At 43.6% G+C, this 25,658-nt stretch overlaps 1 protein-coding gene across 1 annotated transcript in view; it reads left to right on the top strand.

The window, feature by feature from the left end:
* The first annotated feature begins 6,387 nt into the window (after window positions 1-6,387).
* SLC5A8 (solute carrier family 5 member 8) overlaps window positions 6,388-25,658 on the top strand; it is a 30,279-nt gene continuing 11,008 nt past the window's right edge. The window contains exons 1-9 of the mRNA XM_065412045.1: window positions 6,388-6,726; window positions 10,271-10,336; window positions 13,752-13,803; window positions 14,467-14,534; window positions 14,969-15,123; window positions 15,288-15,428; window positions 19,672-19,801; window positions 21,898-21,986; window positions 24,124-24,236. Coding sequence (XP_065268117.1) covers window positions 6,388-6,726; window positions 10,271-10,336; window positions 13,752-13,803; window positions 14,467-14,534; window positions 14,969-15,123; window positions 15,288-15,428; window positions 19,672-19,801; window positions 21,898-21,986; window positions 24,124-24,236 — 1,153 coding nt within the window. The remainder of the gene's footprint in view (window positions 6,727-10,270; window positions 10,337-13,751; window positions 13,804-14,466; window positions 14,535-14,968; window positions 15,124-15,287; window positions 15,429-19,671; window positions 19,802-21,897; window positions 21,987-24,123; window positions 24,237-25,658) is intronic.

The raw sequence follows: 25,658 nt of genomic DNA, 5'->3' as shown, positions 1-25,658 counted from the left end.
TATCTATATGTAGCCTTTTCCATTCATTTAAATGGAATTAAGATAAACTCACTCAGTATTGGTTTGTGGATAACTGGCTACTGTGTTAGTCATTCAAAATAACAATGTATGGTCAAATATAGCTAACAGGATAGATGAAAGCAGAACCAAATAGCAAATAATGGTCAGGGGCACAAAACATGATCATCATTGACCCCTGATCAGTGATCTTCAACTGGACCTTAACTACATCAGAATCAGGGTTACTGATGATGATGTGCAAGTAAAGCAGTGCAGGAACCAGATTTTTGTTTTCATGATTTCAGAATTTCTTCCATTCCAGAATGGAATAAAACCAAAATATTTTGAAATCTCACATGAACCAAAATTCTGAAGAAAAAACAGGTTTCAGGTCCAAAGGTTGTGTTTCGACAAAAATCAAAATATTTGTTCTGTTTATAGCTATTTCATAAATATATTTTTCATTTTATGTTCTGTACTATAAAATAAAAAAAATTGAAGTGAAAAGTTGTTTCAAAATGAAAATTCAAAACATTTCATTCTGAAAAGGTTGAAATGGAACATTCTGACCTTATCAAAATGCTCTTTTACAATTTTCATTTCAAAATGAATTTTCATCAAAGGTGACATGTTTTCACGAAATGTTTCACTTTAGATGAATTGGCATTTTCTGAAACAGAAAAGAACAAAGCTTGACTTTCACATCCCAGTTCAGTGTTTGTAGGACAGATAGTTAGAACAAACATTTCTTTATTTGTGAACTGATCTGGAACTTGACAGACACACATACGTTTAAGTTATTTTTCAGAACAAAATTATAATTTAAACTTTGTTAGCTCCTGATCTGCCAGAGCTAACCATGAATGCTGTTATATAGCTGGCAAGCTGTACCTCTGGTTTCTACTGCTCTCCTAGTCCATTTTAAGGATTTTAGGAGAACAGCCTTTGCCAATACCAAGCTTTCATCTACACCAGGGATCTGCAACCTTTGGCACATGGCTCACAAGGGTAAGCACCCTGGCGGGCTGGGCCAGTTTGTTTACCTGCCACGTCCGCAAGTTCCTCACTGGCCACGGTTCGCCGCTCCAGGCCAATGGGGGTTGCGGGAAGCGGTGTGGGCCGAGGAATGTGCTGGCCGCCGCTTCCCACAGCCCCCATTGGCCTGGGATGGCGAACTGTGGCCAGTGGGAGCCGTGATCCGCCGAACCTGCGGATGCGGCAGGTAAACAAACCGACCCGCCCCGCCAGGGTGCTTACCCTGGCAAGCCACGTGCCAAAGGTTGCCGATCTCTGGTCTAGCCAATCAGTCTAGATACTTTTAGTGACCTCATCACCATAATGTCTGAAGATGGAAGTAAGCCCTGTGCTGGGGCAAAATCTGAGGCAGGCATGGAGCTGGTTTGTGAACCCAGGCCTGCCAAGGGCCAGTTTGGGATCTGGCCCTGATTAGGGATAACCTGAAGGTTGCCTTAACTTGGGCCCAGGGAAATAGTTGGGGCACAAGACTGCCTTGTCCAACACCCTCCCAATCTTGACCCAACCTGGAATGCCCCCTATCTCATGGGCTCTTGCAAGAGGAGAAGTCACAGAGCCAAGTCTCCTGCACCAGGTGTGTTGTGGGGAGGGTATGAAGGGATATATGGCTGCTTTGCACCCATGTAGGTGATGCAAAGTGGCCATAGGATAACTATGAAATGGGCTCTCTCTCTGCGTGACAACCATTTATGTTTACACGGTACCAATGAGAAAGAGCAAATGGGCTTGAGCCTCCTCTTACACCAGTGTAACTCCATTGACTCCCATGGAGTTACTCTTGGTTTGCATTAGTCTGGGTGAGAAAAATCAGTGCCATTGAATTCAATAGCGCTGCCCTGGTTGATTTACTCTGATTCAGGATATTGGTCTGATATCCATTTATTGCCAATATTTCAAAAAGGCTGAATTAGCCAAGAAAGAGGATTTATGATTGTCCTTCTGCACCTTTATGATATCTGAAAATCAGCTTGCATGAAATCCTCAGAAAAATAAACCACACCTACAACAGTTGAATGCTGTAAGAGATTTCCTCATAGTTCAGCTTGAGTTTCACAACAATGGTTTGACATATAATATTTATGTTGATATGACACTGTGCAATAAAGCATAACTAACTAGATTTACAGCCATGTACAAAGATGGTACAGCTGATGCTTTGTTTATCTGGGCTATCATTTGTATGGCCTGTAATATGCTAACAAGAGCAAACCATCACTGTGAACACAGAGATATGACCATAGCACACAGAGGTATATTTGTGAGAGAGACCATTGTTTATACCCATCCTGAATAGAGCTGGGGGAGGGGTTCCTCCAGCTCCCATCCTTCTTTTGCTTCACACAGACTGCTCAGAGCCCTTCCCTTTTGTAGATCCCACCATGCAGTTTATTTACAGTGTTTCACTCCACCATCTTTTAAACACTAGTGCAGTCACAGTATTTACAATGTCATCCAACTTCACTACCCCTTCTCCAGAGGGCAGGTGGGATAGAAAGGTATCTCCTCCAGAAAAACTCCATTTTGTCACGTGGGACTGGGACTGGGCCAGCTACTGCTTCTCCCCCTGTCACTTCCTTCCTGTGCTCTTTTATCCACTCTCCTTGTTAATGGGCTAATTAGCTCATTAGCCCAACCCCAATCTGATCTGGAAATCAGGAACGCCTCTCCTTAACCAGGCCCTCCCCTGAGGCCTAATTGGTTAATCAGGGACCAGAGCATGGGATCAGTTGCTGATTCCCAACTCTCTGTCTCACAAGATGGTTGGGAAATTTCCAAGGCAATGGGGTTTCTTTTACCATCAGAAAATGCCGGTTCATTGAAATCAAAACTTTTAGCAGTAATGTAACAGTTTTGACAAAACTTTCATCAGAAAACTTTCCCAGGTCCGGATTTCAAAGAGAGAGAGCGAGAGAGAGAGAGAGAGACCCCAGCATAGCCCCTAGTCCGGAGGGCTAGGGGCTATAGAGCCAGTCAGTCTCTTGCTCACCCCCCCCCCCCCGCCCCACTTGGAGCTGTTCACACTTTGTATAAATAATGAAATATTCATTGACTCCAGAGAGAGAGAGACTGACTCCTTACCCTGGTGTTTAGGACATCCAGCGGGGATGTAAGAGACCCAGATTCAAGTCCCTGCTCTAAATCAGGTAGAACAGGGACTTGTAAATAGGGCTCCCACACCACAGTTAAGTGCCTATATGTGCCTTAATCCTCAGGCTATTGGCTATTTGGAGGTGGGGCTGCTCTCATGTGCTCTGGCGTTTTTTCACCAATAAAATTCAAAAGGTCTGGTTTTCTTCCAATGCAAAATGAAAACAATTTTCAAAACCTCACGATGTTTTGCAAAGTGGAATCCTTGTCTTTCAGCCAGCCCTAATCCTGAGTTTAGCTGACATAACTCCATGCACAGTGGAGCCTTGCAACCCAACCCCAACCACAACCTAACTGGACCTGACTACAAATGTTGGGGTTGGGTTGGGCCAGGTCTGAAAACAACCCAACCCCCTTGGTTTGGGTTGTCTCTGATCACCTCCTTCTGTCCATGGGGTTGGCGTGGCGGTGACTGCATGCCCTACTTCTGCCAGCTGCTGCCACCTTGCTGTACTCGGTGTGCTGAGGCCCAAGCATGCCAATGAGTCGCAGCGCCTCCCACTTCCCAGCACACGCCATGCAATCAGGCGGTGGTGACTGGCAGGAGTGGGGCACGCTACATGCAGCTACTGCTGCATCAACCACATGGGCAGGAGGCAGCCGGGGACAGTTCACAGGCACAGGGTGTGGGGAGTGGGAAGACCCCTTCAGGCTGAACCCCAAGAATGGGTCAGCAGCACTGACACAGTTTTGGGGGGAAGTGTTGGGTTTGGGTCAGGTCAGTTCTGAAAACAGCTCAACATGCTTGGGCTGGCTTCAGGTCTGCTGTGCTCAGCTTGGGTTCAGGTCCAGGTCATGCCTTAAAATTAGGCCCAAGCAGACCTCTAATGCATGCTCTCTGATAGCACTTTGCATACTCTAATCCCATTTAAGAATAAATTTCTGTGAAAAAAGTGTTTGTTTTGAAAGGTTTTCATCATAATTGAGTTTTAAAAAAAATATAAATACTATTTTTATGGATGGACATTGATATCCTTACACACATGCTCTGAGAGCACTTTCAAAATATAACCAACACTCAGCAGCCACTGAAAGCTTGGTTGGATTAAAAAATTATTGTAGAAATGCAGTATTATGGATTCAATATTTTATTTTGTAGTAAACAGAGAGCGGGTGAAGAGTCTGTAACATGATATTGTGCTAGATGTTTGAACAGAGTCATGCTCAGCTAGTAATTAGATATGGGGAAATAGTGTAGGGAATTGTAGACAAACAGCCATTTCAGTGTCCTGCAAAAGACAATTGGGACCAGAAATGTCAGTTCAAGTTTTGAACAGTACCTAACTGACTAAGAGGCCTTGTGTAAGCTCCAAAGTTTGTCTCTCTCACCATCAGAAGTTGTTCCTGTAAAAGACATTACCTCACCCACCTTGTCTCTTTAGAATTCTACAGTCTAATTGAAAGTCAACTCTAGGCTCCTAAGTCACATAGGTATTGTTGAAAATGTTACCTGTTGATAATATCTTCTAGGAGTGAAGTAGAAAGCTCCAGCTATTGCTAGTGAATCCATTCCACGGTGAGACACTCATTATTTGAAGCCTGCATGTGCAAACACTTCAAAGGAAAGTCCCACGGGCTAACACAATTTTGAATAGTTCAAAGAGGCCCTACTGTGCCAAATCTAAGGAAATCCATTCTGGTCCCATGTAAACCATTAGAACACTCAACTAACTACTTTGGGGCTTCATACAGCTAGAAAGTAAGATCCTCATATAACCTGGTCATATTAAAGATTTAATTTGCAGAGTTGCAGTTATTAAAAACGTTTCTGTCTTTTCTTTTCTTTTGGGAAATGCAATACCAATATCTTTATCTGAATATGGAATGCTAGAAAACATCCTGGGAATGTAAAGGGCACTATTTTTTCTCCTGGTGACCAAATGCTGTTGATGAAGGTGCATGTGGTGAGCAGTCTCATTCTAAGGAGATATCTTGACTAGTGGTACTGTTGATCCTGAGGTTACCTGAGTATGGGGGAAAGGGAAGGTCTTTTACATAAAAGATGTATTAAATGGGTTTCTGACTATGAAGGGGTTTGCTACTTGCCTTGCTGTAGGGAGACAACACCTATGCAGTAGTATTGAAAATTACAGGATTGTAGATAACGGCTACATGTTAGAGCAGTGGTTTTCAACATTTTTTTCTTTTTTAGGACTTCTAAAAAAACTTGGAATGAAGGTAAAACCCCTTTGGAAATCTTAAACATAGTTCGTGGACCTCCAGGGGTCCAGGGACCACGGGTTGAAAACCACTGATCTCTGTAACAGCCTACCATACAAGCAGCCATACAAAACTCCTCCAGGCCTTTTGGAGGCTGTGGGGCATAGAATGGCATGAAATCCTGGTAAGTGTTGGGAAGAAGCCGGTGAGTGTTTTGAGGGCGGGCTGATTTCCTCCCACCCGCAAACCTCTTAATCATAGGGATGAGAGGGACAAGTATGTTGAAATGAATGACACTGTGCCGTCAGCGAGATAGGGCTGAGGTCATATTAGCACCTTCTAACAGCCCCCTCCCTCTTGATAAAAGCCAGACGCAATATTCTTCGCGCAAGAGCTGAGAGAGACATTTAACAGCTAATCTTCCTCCGGGGTTACTCTCCCATAGTGTGCCCACGCGATACCGCGCTGGGAGGAGGCGGAGGGTAGGTAGATCTTGGGCATGCACCTCCTGCTCCTCTGCTGAGCTGGTTTCTGTCAACCACTCACCTGGGACTTTTATTTGGTCACTGCTCTTGGTGTTCCCCACGCAGCTGAGCCCACGTGCGCCGAGGGACCAGCACCTGTAAGGGGAGCAGAGAACGGTCCCCTGAGCCTTCAGCGGGTCCAGGGCACTCAAAAGCGCACGGAAGCGCAGAGAACAGAGCTCGCAGAGCCGAGCACGGGGCGCGCTGAGAGCAGGGCGCGCGGAGCCGGGCACAGGGCGCATTGAGAGCGGGGCGCGCAGAGCCGGGCACAGGGCGCATTGAGAGCGGGGCGCGCAGAGCCGGGCACAGGGCGCGCAGAGAGCAGGGGCGCGCAGAGCCGGACACAGGGCGCACTGAGTGCTGGGCGCGCAGAGTCGGCACGGGGCGCGCAGGGAGCGGGGCGCGCAGATCGAGAATCGCTGGTTGCCGGCCCTAGCCCAGAGTAGCAACCCCCGGAGCGGCCCTCCCCTCCAGAGTTAAACACAACCCCTCGGCTGCGAGCGCCCGTGAGGCTCGGGCGATGAGCATCGGGCACTTCACCGTGTGGGACTATGTGGTGTTCGGGGCCATGCTGCTGGTCTCCGCGGTCATCGGCGTGTACTACGCCTTCGCGGGCGGCGGTCAGCAGACCTCCAAAGACTTCCTGATGGGCGGCCGCAGCATGAGCGCCCTGCCCGTGGCGCTGTCCCTCACCGCCAGCTTCATGTCGGCGGTCACCGTGCTGGGCACCCCGGCGGAGATCTACCGGTACGGGGCCATATTCTGCATCTTCGCCATCACCTACTTCCTGGTGGTGGTCATCAGCGCCGAAGTCTTCCTGCCCGTCTTCTACAGGCTGGGGATCACCAGCACCTACGAGGTAAGCGGGGCTGCCACCTCTCCCCCTTAGGGAGCATTAGCCCCATTCAGCATCCTCTCTGTGTCCTCCATACCGATCCCCTATGCCTCTGTGTCTCTCAGGAGCGTCCCCTAGGTGGCCTTGCCTCTCTACTAGCACGCCCCTTCCAATTGATATTTCCCCCTTGCAGAGGCCATGGCATGTCTCTCCACCACCCCTAAGATCTCCCGTCTCAATAGACTCATTCCATATGGGTTTGCTCCTGGAGATTGTTAGCCCTCCAGATTTTCAATCCAAACTGTGGATTTATTTTTGCACAGATTGGTTGGTGACTTGGAATAAATAATAAAACACAAAGAAAAGCCCTCTAAAATAGAAGCTGAAACTCCCAATCCTGGGTGCCTGCCTCAACTTAAGTTCCTAAATCCATGTTGAGGCACAAAGGCCCAATCCAGCAGAGCATTTGGACGCCCATATGAATAGTCAAGCATATGAACAGTCTTACTGATTTCATTGGGACTTCCTCTTGCATTTACAAATAAATAGGTCTCTGGATCAGGGCCCTAAATAGCCGTGGCTGGATTTTCCATAGTACTTATACAATGAGATCTGCAAGTGCTCAGCATATGTGAAAGTCAGGCCACTTCTTTACCTAGGTGCCAAAATATGGCTTTAGAAAATTAGGGCTTGATTTTCCACTGCACCCCAGCCCAGTGAGGTAAAGCTGTACAGGGGCAATTTTAACTTAGGCCTCTGGCATAAAGTCCCTGAGGGATCTAGAATCCATGGGGAACTGGGAGTCTTGTTGACATCACCCCTTCACTCTTCCTGCGTCTTGCCTATTCTTACACCAAGCAGTGAAGTTTCTGCACAGGAGGCGGAAGAACAGCCTCCATTAGATTCTCCCCAACATAGGGGGAGTTCTCCAGTACAAATCTCTAGCTGCCTCAAGTTGACTTTGCACCACATACGTTTTGGGCCCTTACTTCTGACTAGACACTAACTCCTGAAAAAGACCAGTAAAAAATGCAGTATTATTATAGTGCAGCCATTAAGTTCATTCCCCGCACTGATAGTACGAGCAGACTACCATAGTGCAAACACTTCTTTTTGTTCACCGAAGAGTTAAACTCTGCCTCTCTGTATGCATCCATTCAAAATTCAAGTGATGTTTAAACAATTGCAAAGACTCAAAGACGAATGCCAACTCTTTGAAATAATGAGATATTTGTATCTGCATTGATTGATCAGATTGGCGGGTAAAGGAGATCTCCTTTTCCCAACTGTACATGGATGTTTCTGTTAAGACAAGGGAATGAAATTTCAGGGTAAACAGTCAAATGAAGCCAAGATTGACTGTTAGTTGAGGATCTTGAGTCTTAGCCGACACTGTAGGCAGAAGGTTGTGGTTCATGCTTAGGGCCCTACTGTCGTCAGATGTCACCGGTGTGGTGCTCTGCTGTGCAAAATGTTGATAACAGTCGGCTGTGTGCGTGTGTTCCCTCTGTGTGCTGCCCCGGCTCTGTGCAGATAGCTGACACAGCAAACCCTGACAGAACCCCCAATGACCACAGACTCCGATAAGGTACGAAGGCACCCGGCCAGGTTTATTGCCAAACGAAACACAGTAATAGTTTCCCGCAGACTCTACAGGACATACTATGAATATGTGCCCCCTGACAATGGACCATCTCAGTCAGTGGCGGGACTCTCCACTGCCCCTTAGGCTGGACCAAGACAACTCCTCAGGGGTGAATTCTTATACACAGGTACAGACAAGTTACACATCACTCCTGATGTACTGAGGTACAACCCCTCTACATAGTAAGGTGCCGCCTATCACCCTGTACATGTTGGTTCGAACAAAACAACTCCATTAATCATGTTATCCTTTAGGACCATGTCTTCCTTGTTATCTGTGTGGAATGTGCTAGTCCTGGACTGTTCTGGTACCATCCTGGCACATGTTTATATTACTAGTGCTTAGTGCTCAGGTATGTGTATAATTGCAGCATCAGCCTGCTTCTTGCCAGCTTCTGTGAGCATGACCTGCCTCTGGCTCACAGCTTAACTTTGCTTTATGTTAGCAAAGTCTTGACCATTACTTTAGCTCAGGCCTTAGGTCTCATACCGGGCCTCTGATACAAGGGTTTATGTTTCAGGGCCTCACCTTACCACACCTACCAAATTCACAGCCATCAAAAACGCAACATGGAACATGAAATCTGGTCTCCCCCCGTGAAATCTGGTCTTTTGTGTGCTTTTACCCTATACTATACCAATTTCATGGGGGAGACCAGAATTTCTCAAATTGGGGGTCCTGACTCAAAAGGGAGTTGCAGAGGGGTCACAAGGTTATTTTAGGGGGGATCGTGGTATTGCCACCCTTACTTCTGTGCTGCCTTCAGAGCTGGGTGGCCGGAGACAGCGGCTGTTGGCCAGGCACCCAGCTCTGAAGGCAGCACCCCACCAGCATCTGGCAAAAGTAAAGATGGCAATGCCATACCATGCCACCTTACTTCTGCACTGCTGCCTTCAGAGCTGGGCGGCCGGAGAGTAGCGGCTGCTGCCTGAGGGCCCAGCTCTGCAGGCAGCAGCGCAGAAGTAAGGGTGGCAATACCATACCATGCTCCTGGCCAACAGCCGCTGCTCTCTGGCCACCACATTCTGAAGGCAGCGCCACTGCCAGCAGCAGGACAGAAGTAAGGGTAGCAGTACCACAACCCCCCCACAATAACCTTGCGACCCCACCACCACTCCTTTTTGGGGTAGGACCCCTACAATTACATCACCATGAAATTTCAGATTTAAATAGCTGAAATCATGAAATTTACTATTTTTAAAATCCTATGACCATGAAATTGACCAAAATGGACTATGAATTTGGTAGGGCCCTATTCATGCTGTATAAGATCTGGGTATTATTATTATTATTCATTTATTATTATACACCATCCCAGATTGGGTTTATGTATAATGCTAACAGACAGTGAATGCCTCAGGCAAGTGCTGTTGGTGGTTTTACAGTAGCAGGAGATCCAGATTTAGATGACCCAGTTAAACTGAAAGCCTTCTGCCCATCTCAAGCGGCTGTTCCGGTGCAAATAAAAATCTTGGCAGTTTTCAAAGAGGGTAGAGATAACTCTTTCTTCCTCCTCACAATAAAAAAGTTATATTCACTCACAACTAGTTAGGATTGTAGCTAAAGGCATAACAACTGCTGGATTTTGTCCAGTCACAATATACAACTATCATCTGTAAAGTGCTTTAAGACACCTGTGCTAGAAAGCGCTACATACATATGTATATATGACCAAACTCTTCTATGTACTCCATCTTGTACTGACTAGGTAAATATTTAGCTTCTCTCAGGTTTAACTAAATGACAGTGATGTCTGCAGAAAACAAGATCAGGTTGACCATGAGAGCTGACAATCATTCATGTGAATATAAAAACTGTTACTTCTGCTGAACAGTATTATCTTTTCTTACAGGAGATTTCTTAATACCATTTCTATAAATGTATATTTTTGACATTAAAGTTGTTTATTCACCTCTTTTGCAGTATTTGGAGCTTCGATTTAATAAATATCTGCGTCTTTGTGGGACAATCCTCTTCATTATACAAACGGCAAGTAAACCTCAAACAGGTTCTTTGATCTTTAATAGCCTTTAGCATTACTTCAGTGTGGTGTAACTGGTAGTCACGTGAAAGTGGTTGCTAAGTTTATTGTGAAATGTCAGAAATTGACATGAAAGAAAGAGACAAGGAAGTTCTTCATACTACCTAGTAATATGTGCATATAATCATAGATTCTTAGGGTTGGAAGGGACCTCAGGAGGTCATCTAGTCCAACCCCCTGCTCAAAGCAGGACCAATCCCCAACTAAATCCCCAAATGGTCCCCTCAAAGATTGAACTCACAACCCTGGGTTTAGCAGGCCAATGCTCAAACCACTGAGCTATAGTAATGAAGAGCATACGCTGTCCAGCACTGCTCTTTGTTCCCTGCCCAGAGGATCCTTGAGTAACCTGAGTATCTAGGGAATGTTGAACTAAACACACATTGCAATGCTAGCTGGCTGCTTGCTACTTGGCACTGGTACTTGTCCCTCCCTGTAAAGCAATACAAACCCCTCAGAGATATAGAAAGCACTAGGAGAATAGTGGAACACCAATATATTTAAATACTGCTGTCATCTCACCCTAAAATAATATTCACTAAGAAACTGAAGGCTAAAAGTGGGACAAGCTATTCGTAAACCACAGAGAAAAATAGTTCAATACATATTAGAAACATGTCCAAGAAAATATGTATTTCTCTGTGCTAAAGCTTATATCTGAAACTGTCTGGATCATTAACAGGAAGATTTTTAAAAAATAGTATTTTACCGTTTTGCTGGTATAATTTTATTGGTCCTGCTTCCACAGGAATATGAATTCCATAGCCATCGGTGTGTCATTTTTTCTTAATATAGGAACACAATCTAAATAAAATGAAGAAGTTGAAAGATTAGATCTTGATTCTTCTTTTAATTTAAACAAAATCTGATAATGATTGTGGCAAGAACACATTTTGTCTGGGATGCCAGAAAGCAGATGGGAAAACATTCACTGCATATTAGAAAGCTATTTTTCTATGCTGACGCACTCAAAAAGTTTGCTGTACCATGCCAAGCTGACAGTCGGCCAGGTACTCTATAATTTGTGAAGGCTACAAGTTAGGTGTAGCTTGGTCAGAAAACAGGTGTAAGTGACAAAACAGTGTAGCTTGCACTGATAGAGCATTCTCTGTGGAGCTAGATCCTGAGCTGTGGGGGGGATATACTCAGCACACCTCAGGAAGAGCATAGAGGGGAAAGGTGGCTTTAAGCCACCTTTGCGTTTCCCCAATCTGGGAGTGTGTCTGGCCCTTAACATAATTTACAGCAGCCTATATGTTAAACCTGGATGCCCACAGTTTCAAGGGGCCATTCTGGCACCTGAAGATTGCCGGAGTGTAGGGATACCCTGACCAGGCCCCCTTTCACCAGGAGAAGGGGGCACTGGTGGAGGTGACAGTGGAAAGGGTATGGCATAGGAGTTGCTATGGCAGCCCTATGGTCACCAGAGGATTCCCCAACATAGGGGGAATCCTCTGCAGCCCTGTCTTAGCTGAGTTTATGACTTCTTTGTGCTACAGGAACAGTGTGAAGCAGCCTTATCTGGGCCAAAAATCTGGCCCAAAGTACACAAAACAGTTGTAAATGGCACCAGTTTGGAATTCTGTGGGGAAAGAGCAAATTCAGCTGATGGTTTAACAAGGTGCTGTCCCCACCAAGGTCAATAGGAATATTATCGGTATAAACCACTGGAGGCTGGATATACGATGGTACAAGTTAAAGGAGCCGGGGAGTGGCTTTATTTTCCCCTTTGTTAGTTGCTTGTTGTGTTACAGGCCAAGAGGACTGTAGGAGGGAGTGTATGTTATACGTGTAAGTTTGCACATTTGCTGAATTCCAAGTAACTGCAGGTTATAATACTTTACCACGTACACATGAGTCAGAGTCTGATCTCACACCAGTGTAAATCAGGAGGAACTCAGCTGAAGTCAGTAGATTTAAATCCCATAAAATAGGTGTAAATGAATGCAGAATCAACTCCTCGATGTGTAACTTACCCCACTGCTGATGTTGTTGTTGAATTTGGTCCAGAGACTTCCATGGAAGTTGCACCTGTTTATTCCAAGCTACATCTCTGTGTTTGGCCTTGTGGAGTTACACCAAGCTGACAGCTGGAGGGTTGTGTTTTTTTTTACAAATCTCCTTCCTCTGAAGCAGCAGGGGTGACTATGGCTGCAGATGAGACATTGGATGGGGATGGCTAGGGCTCTGAGGTGGCACCAAGTGTTTTCCCTCGCAGGTGATCGGCTGGCTGGTTCTTGCTCACATGCTCAGGGTATAATTGATTGCCATATGTGGGGTTGAGAAGGGATTTTTCCCCAGGTCAGATGGGCAGTGACCTTTTGTTTTTGTTTTTGTTTTGTTTTTTGTCTTCCTCTGCAGCATATGGGTACAGGTCACTTGCCTGGATTATCTGGGTAGATCTCACTTAATAATTTCTCTGCCATTATGGGGGCCTCAGGCACTGGTGCACCTGGGTCCCTCCTATTCTCTGCTTGTGGCACATCACAGTCTAGTCTCTTGTGGGCTGTAATACCTTGGTCTAATCTCAGTGGTTGGGTTTAGTGTGCAGGTTCTGAGTGCTGTTGGTGGCCTGTGATATACAGGAGGTCAGACTAGGTGATCTAGTGGTCCTTGTGGTCTTAAACTCCGTGACTCTAAGACCAAGGCTGAATTTGACCCAACAGTTAAAAGGCAAACAGGATTTAAAAAGAAATAAATCAAACTACTATAGGTGGTATCAGTACTGAGTGTCCCATTATGATAATAATCATAAGGGAAAAGATTTGTTTGTCTATATCTCTTTCCGGTGAGGGATGCAAAATCAGACCTGCTCACAACCCTGTATGTGCATGTCATCCACCAATATCAGCAGCCTACAGTGGCTATAAACCCTAATTACTACACCCGAATGACTAATGGCATAGCTCTAGTCCCGGTTAATCTGAGTTATATTTGCATATTGAGTGCCATTAACATTGCAAGAGATTTCTTGGCAAAGTACTTGCCTGCCTCAGCATTTTTTCCTCTTTCCGCAGGTTTCTGCAGTATGGCATTTGTATGTGATTACTGCATTTTTTAAACAATATGATACTTTGTAGAAAAGCCAGGAAAAGTTGAAGAGGGCCTGGGTATTTAAGAGCCATTGTACAGTAGTGTTCATTTTAGGAACAGTGTACCGTGAAGAATGCAATACTAGGTAGCCTCTGACTTTTTCCTTATAAATGATAGGAATTATTACTTAATACTGCACAGTACTGGTGATATAGACTCTATGTATACCTATAGATACATTTCCCTATGTGTACTATAAGTGAATTAGTTTAAGTAGGTATAGAACAAGTTACTTTTCATTTGATTTAGTATTTCTTTTATCCTCCTTAGATTTTATACACTGGAATTGTTATTTATGCTCCAGCTCTGGCACTGAATCAAGGTAAAAGGAAAATATGCTAATTATTTTACATTTTACAAGGTAGTTTGTTTTATTTTATGTATTTTTTTCCAATACATAAAACTATTAGGTTTTTAAGACAGACATCAACATAAGTAACTATGGGCCCAATTAAGAAGTCTTCCTAAGCTCCTGTTGACTTTTTGCCTAAATGAAGACTTCAGCATTGGTCCGGTAGTTGTGACAGATTTTATAAGAGATTGAAGACTTGGGGACAAATTCAACTCTCAGTTACCCTGACTTGAATGGGACTCCCTTACTGTCTACCTGCACAAATCCCATTGTGTTGAAGTCAATGAGATAACTCATGGGCTTGAAACTTTAGGATATAGTCTTAGTTAAAATTTTAATTAAAGGGAAATTAGTCCTTAGATGCAAAACTATTTCTAATTGCTCAGCAGTTTGTAAAGTCTATCACAACTGTTGTTATGAGCTGGTTATATTCTTAGTCTGTCAAAGTCACTTGGTTTTAGTGCACAAATCATTTCAGTGCTATTGTTATTATTTTCTACTTTTCCATTTAAAATAGTTCTAATCTTTTTTTTTTCAGGCAATCAGACCAACCTATAAATCTGTTTGAATGTTAAGGGATTTACTTTTTTTCAAAAACAGTCTTTGCAGTTGTACATTTTCCCTCTTTTTCAGTCACAGGATTTGACTTGTGGGGTGCAGTGATCGCAACTGGAATAGTCTGTACATTCTATTGCACACTGGTATGTTGGCAGTTCATTTTAAAGAACCCCTCTTCTTTTAACTGCTTAGTTAAAATACAGAACAACCTTCCACTATTTTGTAGCATACAAATATTGAGTTTAAACTTGAATGAAGACAGAGGGCCAGGTCATCCTCTCCCCTGCTCCAAATTGCATATGGAAAACACTCTCTGCCTGTGGATCTGCCCACTCCCACGTGGAAAGGGCTGTGGTAGTCTGAGTAGCACTGGTCTCTACTCTCCCAGGTAGAGACTGGCCAGGCTGGGGGCAGGAGTGTTTGGGACTCAGAGAAACAGATCACCTCACCCTGCCCTTCCCAGGGGATTTTCCGCAGGTGGGGATGAGCTGGCCCATAAATTTGAACTTGCTAAATTTATAATTGCATCTTAATTTCATGCTCCTACTATACATTGAATGTGCTATTCCTCACACAGGGTGGTCTAAAGGCAGTAGTCTGGACAGATGTTTTCCAGGTTGGAATCATGGTAGCTGGATTTTCATCTGTAATTATACGTGCTGTGGTGGTTCAAGGGGGAATCGGACGCATTCTAAACGATTCCTACCATGGAGGAAGATTAAACTTCTGGGAGTAAGTTTGTAAATACTTAGGCTAAAACATGACCAGCTTAAACAATCTTAAAGGTGTTAAACTGCATCCACACGGGTTTACAATTGAATTAACTCTACTGGGGCAGAGAGAGAAGCACCATTTTTGTCCATATTCTGAGTCTGTTATTTTTTTCTCCCATTTAGCTTTAATCCCAACCCCTTGCAAAGACATACCTTCTGGACAATTCTCATAGGTGGGACCTTCACCTGGACTGGCATATACGGGGTCAACCAATCTCAAGTTCAGAGATACATTGCCTGCAAAACAAGTTTCCAAGCAAAATTGTAAGCCTGCATGCGGTAAATGTAATTCTTCAGTGCCTGCCTTTAGTCACTATTTGTTCTTCATAAAGGGAGATTTTTAAATGAATGCTTTAAATTTATATAAAACATGTTCATGAAAGGTAGTAACAACCTGTACTTTCTGCTTTGTGAACAAGGACAAAAGCAAATTGGAAGAATAAATGCCAGGATTTATAAGTTATGTGCCCAACTGTTTTATGATGCTGGTATTCATGCACACAAATAGTTGTATTAAGTTCATTTGCAATCTAGAGACCAAATTGTATAGTTGTTATTTGTGCAAAGCGTCTAATAACACCAGATCCTGGCTTGGTACTATATTAAACTTATGTCTGTACTGGGCTATCTTGATTATCACTTCAAAAGTTTTTGTCTCTTACTTAATTGGCCTCTCAGAGTTGGTAAGACAACTCCCACCTTTTCATGCTCTCCGTATATGTGTATATATATCTCCTCAATATATGTTCCATTCTATGCATCTGAAGAAGTGGGCTGTAGCCCACGAAAGCTTATGCTCAAATAAATTTGTTAGTCTCTAAGGTGCCACAAGTACTCCTGTTCTTATATTAAACTTAAATCAGTGAATGGGAGTTGTACCAGAATAAATATTAAAGGATTCAATCATAAAGCTACTGAAATTGATTGTCCAATGATAAAATTGCTGAAGAATCACGTTCTTTGTTTTCAGAATAGTTAGTGACCTGTCCTGAAGCTGTAAGCAGCTGGATACTGGCGATCAGTAAGCTTTCTCTATAGATTTACTTATGTGAGAAATGTATGAAAAATAAAAATGCATTCCCCATAATACAATGCCATAAGGTATAGGAAGGGACAGTATTTTGGAGGTTTAATATTTTCAAAATGTGGGCAAAATAATTGAAACAATTTTCTTTCCCCTCCTGGTGAAAGCTATATTTTTAGAATTAAAATGTTTAAGGCTAACGCAGTGAGAAAAGCTAGTTTTGTAGTCAATCATATTTATGACAGGAATGAGTTGATATGCATCATCATTGTATCTCCAAAGCCTCTTCCTTGGTCATGCTGCTTTGTTCAGAAGGTCAGCCTTTACACAGACAGAAGTGCATCTCACTTCTATAATGGATTGCTCATGTATGGGAAAGAGCTTCATGCGTCATGCCTGTATTGCATGTCATTGATGTTGACTCTTCCAAGCATCCCTATCTGAAGCTATATTACTTGTTTGCACCTCCCCAATGGGGGTGCAATGGGATCCTTTAAAGGCATCCTGGAAGCAGTTCAGTTGTGACCAGAGGAGTCTGGGAGTGTGGCACCGTTGGAGTCACATGGCCAGAGCTGCTGTGAAGATACAGCGGTTCCACGTGGAAGGCCCTAGCCTCCCAGGAATCTCTGCGTGAGCCCTGAAGCCTTTCCATATTAATGGGAGAACCCTGCCCTTATTGGGGAGCACTTCTGGAAATCTCTGCAAGGAAAACCTCATGGAGATCTCTTTATTTAGCCCCCTTCTGCCAGCTTTCCTCCAGATGAGGGCAATTGAGTTTCCAGGCACATAAGCTGCTAGCCACCCTATCTGTGCCTGAGAATATGATCATTTCCTGAGGCATGGATAATTTTCAGCATAAACACTGCATGTCCACACAGGTGTAAACACTGGCAATACAACAGCTGCCTAGTTTCTTTTGTAAGAACCTTAAAACACCCACATCAAGAGTCACTAATGCCCTGCTCCTTGTGTAGTCATTTACACCAGTGCACAGTAGATGTAAAATGCTACCACATCAGAATGGTAGCAATTTACACTCACGTTACACTTATGTAAAGGATTTACAAGGTACAGTACAATGATGAACTGAGCTCACAGAGTGAATGATTTCACAGGTCCTAACCCATGCCTTCTGGTAATGCATGAAACTATGGGTTGAGAAAAGTATCTCAGGATTCTTGACTGTCTCAGAAAGGATCTCACCCCACTGAAGATATGCACCTGTAGTTTTGTGACTAGAAAGCACAACCAAGCAACTTAGATTCTTGTATTTGAACAACGACATATTCACTTAAAAGAAGTACAGGTGTTTAAAGTGGAAGAATCACACATTTCAGATAAATGCAGGTGTGATATTGACTCATCAGCCAACTAGTTTATTACCTCTTATTTTCCCCTTACCAATACCTGGCTTCAAAGAACTCTTCAAAGGCACCACACAATGGTTTGAATGTTGAAATCTTAAATTCTTATTAAAAAGAAAGACTTGCATAGTCTGCCCAGACACAATGCCAGCTTTGCAGAAGAGTATTCCACCCAGCATTACTCATTCAGAATTAGTGGGAACAACTCATTTCTTAAGTCATAAGAAATGAGTTCAGTGCCACTCTGAACTAAGATTTAAGTCAGGACAAACATTGATTGTCATTTGACACCCAGCCACCAACATGGTTTAAAAACAAGATTTGAAAATGCTGTGGGTAATCGGGGCATGGTCATACTTTTCTGCCTTTAATCACTCAATTGATAGCAATTTTGTTTAATTTTTAACTATAGTGGCCTAGGCTAAAACATGCTACTTAAAGCCTTGTCTACCCATGAGAGTTGCACTAATTCAGGGATCGGCAACGTGGGCTGCGGGAAGTGGCGGTCAGCACATCCCTCGGCCTGCGCCGCTTCCCGCAGCCCCCATTGGCCTGGAGTGGTGAACCGCGGCCAGTGGGAGCCACGATTGGCCGAACCTGCAGATGCGGCAGGTAAACAAACCGGCCCGGCCCACCAAGGTGCTTACCCTGGCTGGCCACGTGCCAAAGGTTGCCGATCCCTGTACTAATTTAACAAAATTCTTCTGCATGTCCATCTTCAATCAGTCTAAGAGTGCCTTATCTCAGTTTAGCTTATATTGATAAGGAATCAGGTTATGGTAAACTGATATAAAACACACTCAACCCTATATGAGAGGGTCCATAACACAGGGTTGGATTATTTTAACTAAATTAGTCTAGAAACAGATTTAGCTAAAGCTTTGCAATTTACATGTTTAGACAAGGCCCAAGTCTGACCTCTGGCAGTGGGGTCACCCAATCAGCTGTAACATGCCCGGGTTTTGTTATCAGACACTTGATTTAAGTCAGGTTGTCTCTTGTGCTGATGAGCTTTATGAAGTACACCAGGCTGCAGGCTCAGTTATATTACACCAGTGCACCCAATAACATTCATTTCCATCCCCATTAAGATCTTCAAGAGCAGAGCTACTCTCCTGCACATATCCCGATTAACCTTCTAAAGTAACCCAGGGGTTGGTGCACTTTCGCAGGCACTGGAAGCACTGAACGGCCTCGTAAGCACCCTAAATGCTGATACACTTGCTTAGATACTGGAGGTACCAATGCAGCTCTGATTGCTTGGCACAGAAGTAGGACCTCAATGGCAATTAATGGGCATCAGGCAACAAAATGGCTGCTGGTTGGAATACAATTAATCTTATGGAAATACAGGGAAAGAACCATGTTGTTGAAGAACATACTGCTTGTGGGTTGCAGTAGGGCACCGAAGATAAGCCAGAGGGTAATTAACTTCATGAAACTAGGACCAGTCTAGAGCTAGAAGTACCTAGACACCTCCAATAATCTGCAGGAGCTCCACCTCTGTAGAGAAGGAAGCCAAAGTGGACAAGAAGACTGGAGCATTTTGAATAGCCAACAGTGAATGAAGACCTAGGGTAGCAGAGGTTGCATTCATGCTTGAAGCTGGAGCCTTTTTGGGCTAGTGCTGTCAGGAGATGGAGTCAGTTTACTACATCAGTCTCCAAGATTACCTAGGCACTAAGACAGGAAGCTCCCAGTCTGTGTTCAGTCCACTTCCTCCTAGAAGCAACAGCTCTGAGGGACTCCATGCCAAGGCAGCAGGAGAAGGGCATGCGCTATGGCAGCCTTCCAAGGTGTGCTGGCTTTGTTAGGTCAGGAAGGGGCTCGCAGTGTGGCTCCTAGTCTATGAATTACTCTGTGGCTTGTCACGTTTTACAACAGTTCTGTGTGTTGCTGGGAGTTAGTGGCTTTGCACTGCTTTAAAGGGTAGCCAGACAGACCACCGTCTGGAACTAGACTAAGAAGTGTTCAGTTAACAAGGTTTCTCTTTTTTGTTTTTGGCTGCCAATGAGGAAGTGAACACAGGTACAGTAGGACATGTTCATCTTTAGCAACATTACAGTACAGTGCTATGGCTAACTCTTTAACATTGTTGTTTCCTTTCATGTTTGTGCAGATCTCTCTATATCAACCTCTTGGGACTCTGGGCGATTCTTGTCTGTGCAATGTTTTGTGGACTAGCAATGTACTCCATATACCACGATTGCGACCCATGGACAGCAAAGCGGGTGTCAGCACCAGACCAGGTTTAACACTAAACATCTCAATGGTTTAATAGTTGGGGATGAATTAAGATTGCTGCCTTTAGGGGCTGTTCCCAAGGTATGAGGCTGAGCACACACATCTCCAGTGTCATGGGTGCTCTCAGGCTCTGTCCCTTTGGAAAGATACATTAAGGAACATTTTGGGACACTTGAAACCCAGGAGTGTATTTTATCTGCAGTAAGGGAGGACAGGGTTAATAAAATAAGAAACCAGAAATCCTCTTATTCCCTAGTGATACATAGGACAAGGAAGACCAAATATGACAACCCTATATAGGAAACTAGATCATTTTCCTTTTTGGGGGAGGGTGGAGGTTGCTCTCCTGTGCTACAACCAAGGGACCCAAAACCTATGTCTCTCTCTTCCCCCTGAGATCCACATGGCTCAAGGGAGATGCAGAGAGACAAGGGTGGTCTGCATGGAGGCTCCATGCCTCTGCCTTCTCTGCACCCATCAATCACTGAGCCTACCCCCATCAATCCTCTGAATCCCCATTCAGAGGATGTGCCCCAGTCTGGAGGTGGGGGGAAAGCACCTCAGTTGGCATTCAATGAATCAGCATGACTGAGGCAGGGAATCACTACAAAGAGGCAGGGAGGGAAGATTTTAAAGGAAGTGGCAGATCCTTCAGTCCCACCGCCTCCAGGTCATGGCCCATGGCAGTGGGTCTCTTGGGGCTAGACGAAGGGAGCAGCGAGGAGAATAGTGCTATGAAGGCAGCTTCATCCTCTTGGCTTTGTCAGGTATTCGTCCCTTCCATCTGAATAAAGTGTAAAACAGAGAACATTTAAAATTAGAATAACTGGGCAGCATGAAGCGTGGATACATTATAAAAGCAATACCTTAGAAGCAAGAACACAGATTAGGTAAAATTATAATATTTCTCAATCTATGTGTGATGGGTTGGATCAAAGAAACCCCCTTGGGGCTGCCAACCGATGTGCCAAGACTACTTCTGCCCCTTTTTTCCCTGCCAGCCTGGGACTCCAGCACCCTGTCTTGTTGAACCAGACACGCCATTCTGCTCCAACACAGACCCAGGGTCTGAACCACGTGCCCCAAAGCTGCAGACTTAACTGAAAGCAATTTACAGAAGTGTTCCTGTCTTTAACACTCAGATGCCCAACTCCCAATGGGGTCTAAACCCCAAATAAATCCGTTTTACCCTGGATAAAGCTTATACAGGCTAAACTCATAAATTGTTCACCCTCTATAACACTGATAGAGAGATATGCACAGCTGTTTGCCCCGCCCCAGGTATTAATACATACTCTGGGTTAATTAATAAGTAAAAAGTGATTTTATTAAATACAGAAAGTAGGATTTAAGTGGTTCCAAGTAGTAACAGACAGAACAAAGTGAATTACCAAGTAAAATAAAATAAAACTTGCAAATCTAAGCCTAATACAGTAATAAAACTGAATACAGATAAAATCTCACCCTCAGAGATGTTTTAATAAGTTTCTTTCACAGACTGGACACCTTCCTAGTCTGGGCACAATCCTTTCCCCTGGTACAGCCCTTGTTCCAGCTCAGGTGGTAGCTAGGGGATTTCTCATGATGGCTGCCCCTCTTTTCTCTGTTCCACCCACTTATATATCTTTTGCATAAGGCGGGAATCCTTTGTCCCTCTGGGTTCCCATCCCCACTGCCCCCTTCTCAATGGAAAAGCACTAGGTTAAAGATGGATTCCAGTTCAGGTGACATGATCACATGTCACTGTAAGACTTCATTACCCACTTGCCAGCACACACTTATACAGGAAGACTCACAAGTAAAAGAGAGCCATCTACAGACATTTGTCCTGGTTAATGGGAACCATCAAGATTCCAAACACCATTAATGCCCACACTTTGCATAATTACAATAGGCCCTCAGAGTTACATTTTATATTTCTAGTTTCAGATACAAGAGTGGTACATTTATACGATCACACTCAGTAGATTATAAACTTTGTAATGATACCTTACAAGAGACCTTTTGCATGAAGCATATTTCAGTTACACTATATTCAAACTCATTAGCGTATTTTCATAAAATCATATAGAGTGCAACATCACACTATGATTTTTTTCAGCTCATGCCATATCTGGTATTGGATATTCTACAAGATTTTCCAGGGGTACCAGGACTTTTCGTGGCTAGCGCCTACAGTGGGACATTAAGGTAATATAATCATTCTGAACTCAATGACATACGTTGGCCGTTTTTATGCATGCTCATTGGAGTATAAATTGTATTTACACAAGATCCTTTGCATTTAATTTCCCTGCATGCATATGTTGTTGTTCTTTAAACAGGGAAAAATGATAAGCTGTTTAATGGGTGCATCTTAAAAGCTTTTCAGGCTTCACCAGTGGAGCTTCAAATTTCCTTGCATTGAAGCAATTTGGTCTGCACTGTTAACAAACTCCACCAACAGGGCTAGTCTGAGCCTTGGCGCTATAAACTCCATTGTCATGAGCAAAGTATGGCACTTACAAGCTCCGCCTCACCTTGCTTCAAAGCTATTACTTCACTAGCTGCACTTGTAAATTCCTGAAATCCTATAGGGAAACGGCAGCTGCAGTTTATGGGAATTTTCTGCTGCTCAGCCTTCCTTTTTCAAACCTTCAGAGCTGTATTTTAAAGCCATCTCCCTTCTTCCTACGACTTAAGAAGCACATTCTGCTCATTAAGGGCTATTTACAAACTAGTGTTTGGAATTAAGAAATACAGCTGTTTTGAGTCAATCCTGTGAAAATGGTCAGAATGTTTTGTTTCAAATGGTGGTGGTAAAAAAATGCATTTCCCGCCTTCTGATAATTGAAAAACAACTGAAAAGATTTTTGCTTCAGCTTTCCAAAGTTGTATACTTTCTGGCAGCGACCAATTACAGAAAATGTCAGCCCTTAATGTGAACGTTTTGGATAATCTTGAGTGTTCAAAAATCAGGGGTTAGAATGGAAACTGTTAACAACCTTATCCATAGCAATCACACCCAGAGCAACTGGTATAATGCTATGGTTGAATAATTTTTTGACTCTTAATATTTGTAGATATGTAAGTAAATACGATGATCAGGGCAATACATTTTCACACTTTGAGGTGCAAGCTGATTGCTTGCAAGAGTAATGTATACAAATGTCCGATACTGCACAATCTGTGGATTGTAGGTGATTGGCATTTTGCCTTTCTTGAGAAGCACAGTGACTGGGCCACCACAAGAAGCCAGATGGGGAAGAATAAAATAATACTTTCTCACCTTAATAAATTCATATTTGTAAAGTGCTTTAAAATCCTTAAATGGAAGAGGTTGCAGAAGTGCAAATTATTATTGTAACTCCGGTGTTCTACTTGAATTCTGTTAATTAGTTAATCTTGTCTGATGTTGGCCACTGGTGGCGACACAGGAATATTAAAGAGAAGGGAAATAGTAGGCATTGTGGCATGTTTCTCTGTAAGGAAAATGTGTCTGATACTATTCTATATGATCCGGGAGGTTCAGAGTTATTCCGTAGTAGCTAGATCTGCTCTCAGGAGAGAGGGGCTGATGTTTCAAGTGTTTGGGAGAAGTGGTTCCCTCGGAGTCTATCGAATGCTCACTGGAGCTCATAATTAACCATTGAATGTGCGGAGAGGCATATTTTGTGTGCTGTGGTCTGCGCCAGGGCATACTCATTTTCCAGCCACAATACAGGCATGCCATTTTTAAGATTTAGGCCAAGATTTTTCAGAAATAGGCACTGAAAATTAGGCTCCTAAATCCACATCGAGGCACTTGAAAAAGTATCTGATTTTCAAAAGTGTCAGGTACCCAGCAGTTCCTACTGACTTTTGAAAACCAACCCACTTATTTAAATATGGATTTAGGATCCTAGCTTTAGGCTCCGCTTTTTGGCCTGAGTCTGTAGAGTGCATCCAAAATAGTCAATGAAATGCCATGCGATGTACATGTACCTAGCCCAAAGGATGCGATACATATTAATGAATTCAAAAATGGTTTTAAAATACCAGTCATCCTTTGATCTATAGCAATATATGTTAACTTTCCTTCCACTGATTTATCTGATTGTTTCTTTTTCTTAAAACATGCATTATCCTCTCTGAGAACCAATATTTTAAGCAATTGCAAAATGTAACAGATAGTGCTGTCAAGTTTATTTCCGTTAGTAATAATAATTTCAACATGTATAGTAGTTACAGCTACATAAGGTCTCTGATATTGTTGCAGACAGTCTCTCTCTGCCGTTATCTCGATTATTAAGTGTTTGTAATCTCAGTTCCTAACATACAAAAATGTTTCAAATTTTGTCATCTGCAGCACAGTGTCCTCCAGCATCAACGCTTTAGCGGCTGTAACTGTTGAGGATCTCATTAAACCTTACTTCAGCTCCCTCTCTGAAAAGAAACTATCTTGGATTTCCAAGGGGATGAGTAAGTTTGTGAGGGATATTTTCCACTTTTACCATAAAGAAAGAGGGCTTGGTTCAGATCTCACTTATAAAGGTGTAAATCAGGAGTAACTTCATTAAAGTCAATGGAATTACACCAGTATGAAACCTGTGTGAGATCAGAATCAGGCCAAGAGTTTTCAGATATGGGGGAGAAGGGGAGCAGCTATTTAAAGTGAACATGGAAAAGGGCATCTTGTTTGATCTTTAAGCAGTAAAGTTATATTGTAGCCTTGTTCAATCTAGATTCCTAATACAAAAGACCCAAAGGGCTTGGGTTGAAATAGGTGTTATTTTTCATTCCGTCAGTCAGAAGGCAGGTGCATGGGATGGAATTTTGTAACAAGTCACTTGAACATGGAATTATTTGGTAGGGTACATGGGTGGGGAAATGTACTGCATCACACTCTCCTTCTAGAAAATGTGAGGCTTCACGACTGCTACGATACACCCTAAAGCCCTCAATCTATTTAATGCCCTGAAGCAGCCAGTCTCAGAATTTTGAGTTGAACATACAGGACCAGATCCTCAGTTGGTTTAAATCTGTGACGCTCCATTGATTTCTTTGCTAGCTACATCAGTTGGCATCAGCAGAAGATATGGCCCACAGTGCCCCAGGTAGTTTGCTGGGAAAAATTAACACGTCTCTTTTACTGTAATAAGCTTAGTAAGGGATAGAAGAGTACAGCCAAGTACTTCACTGTATTTCCGAGCAAGAGAACACGCCCTGCCAGTGAGCATACCAGAGCCGTGAGGAGTGTTACAACAGCATTGTCACCTGAGAACGTGGTTTCTTAAGCATTATTAACTACTTTTGATGCCAGCTTTTGTTTGCTATGGGAATGGAGGCTCACAGGTCTGAACTCTGATAATTGCCTGACCTCTCATATTAAGCACTGGGATTAATGTGTCCCCATGTAGCAGTAAATTAGAGCTTTGTGAGTGGTGGATGTAACTGAAGTGCTCATCCAGCATTAGGGACCCTGGGAAGAAGAGACTTCATTTGCTTAGGCTGTCTATATCCTGGCTGTATGGGAAATTCCTAGCCATGGAACTCCAATAATCTAAAAGTGTTTTCACTGGAACATAACTCAAGTGGGAAGGAAGATCCATTCTTCAAGTACAAAAAAGTGTTGGCACAGAGGGTTAGAGGAGGAATGTAAGTGATTCTTGGGGTACGTCTACACTTACCGGAGGGTCCGGCGGCAGGCAATCGATGTTCTGGGATCGATTTATCGCGTCTGGTTTAGACGCGATAAATCGATCCCGGATCGATCCCGGAAGTGCTTGCCGTCGACGCCGGTACTCCAGCTCGGCGAGAGGAGTACGCGGCATCGACGGGGGAGCCTGCCTGCCACGTCTGGACCCGCGGTAAGTTCGGACTAAGGTACTTCGAATTCAGCTA

Source organism: Emys orbicularis, chromosome 1, assembly GCF_028017835.1.
Source record: "Emys orbicularis isolate rEmyOrb1 chromosome 1, rEmyOrb1.hap1, whole genome shotgun sequence".
NCBI classification, from domain to species: domain Eukaryota; kingdom Metazoa; phylum Chordata; order Testudines; family Emydidae; genus Emys; species Emys orbicularis.
This window is presented reverse-complemented; position numbering and strand designations above follow the sequence as displayed.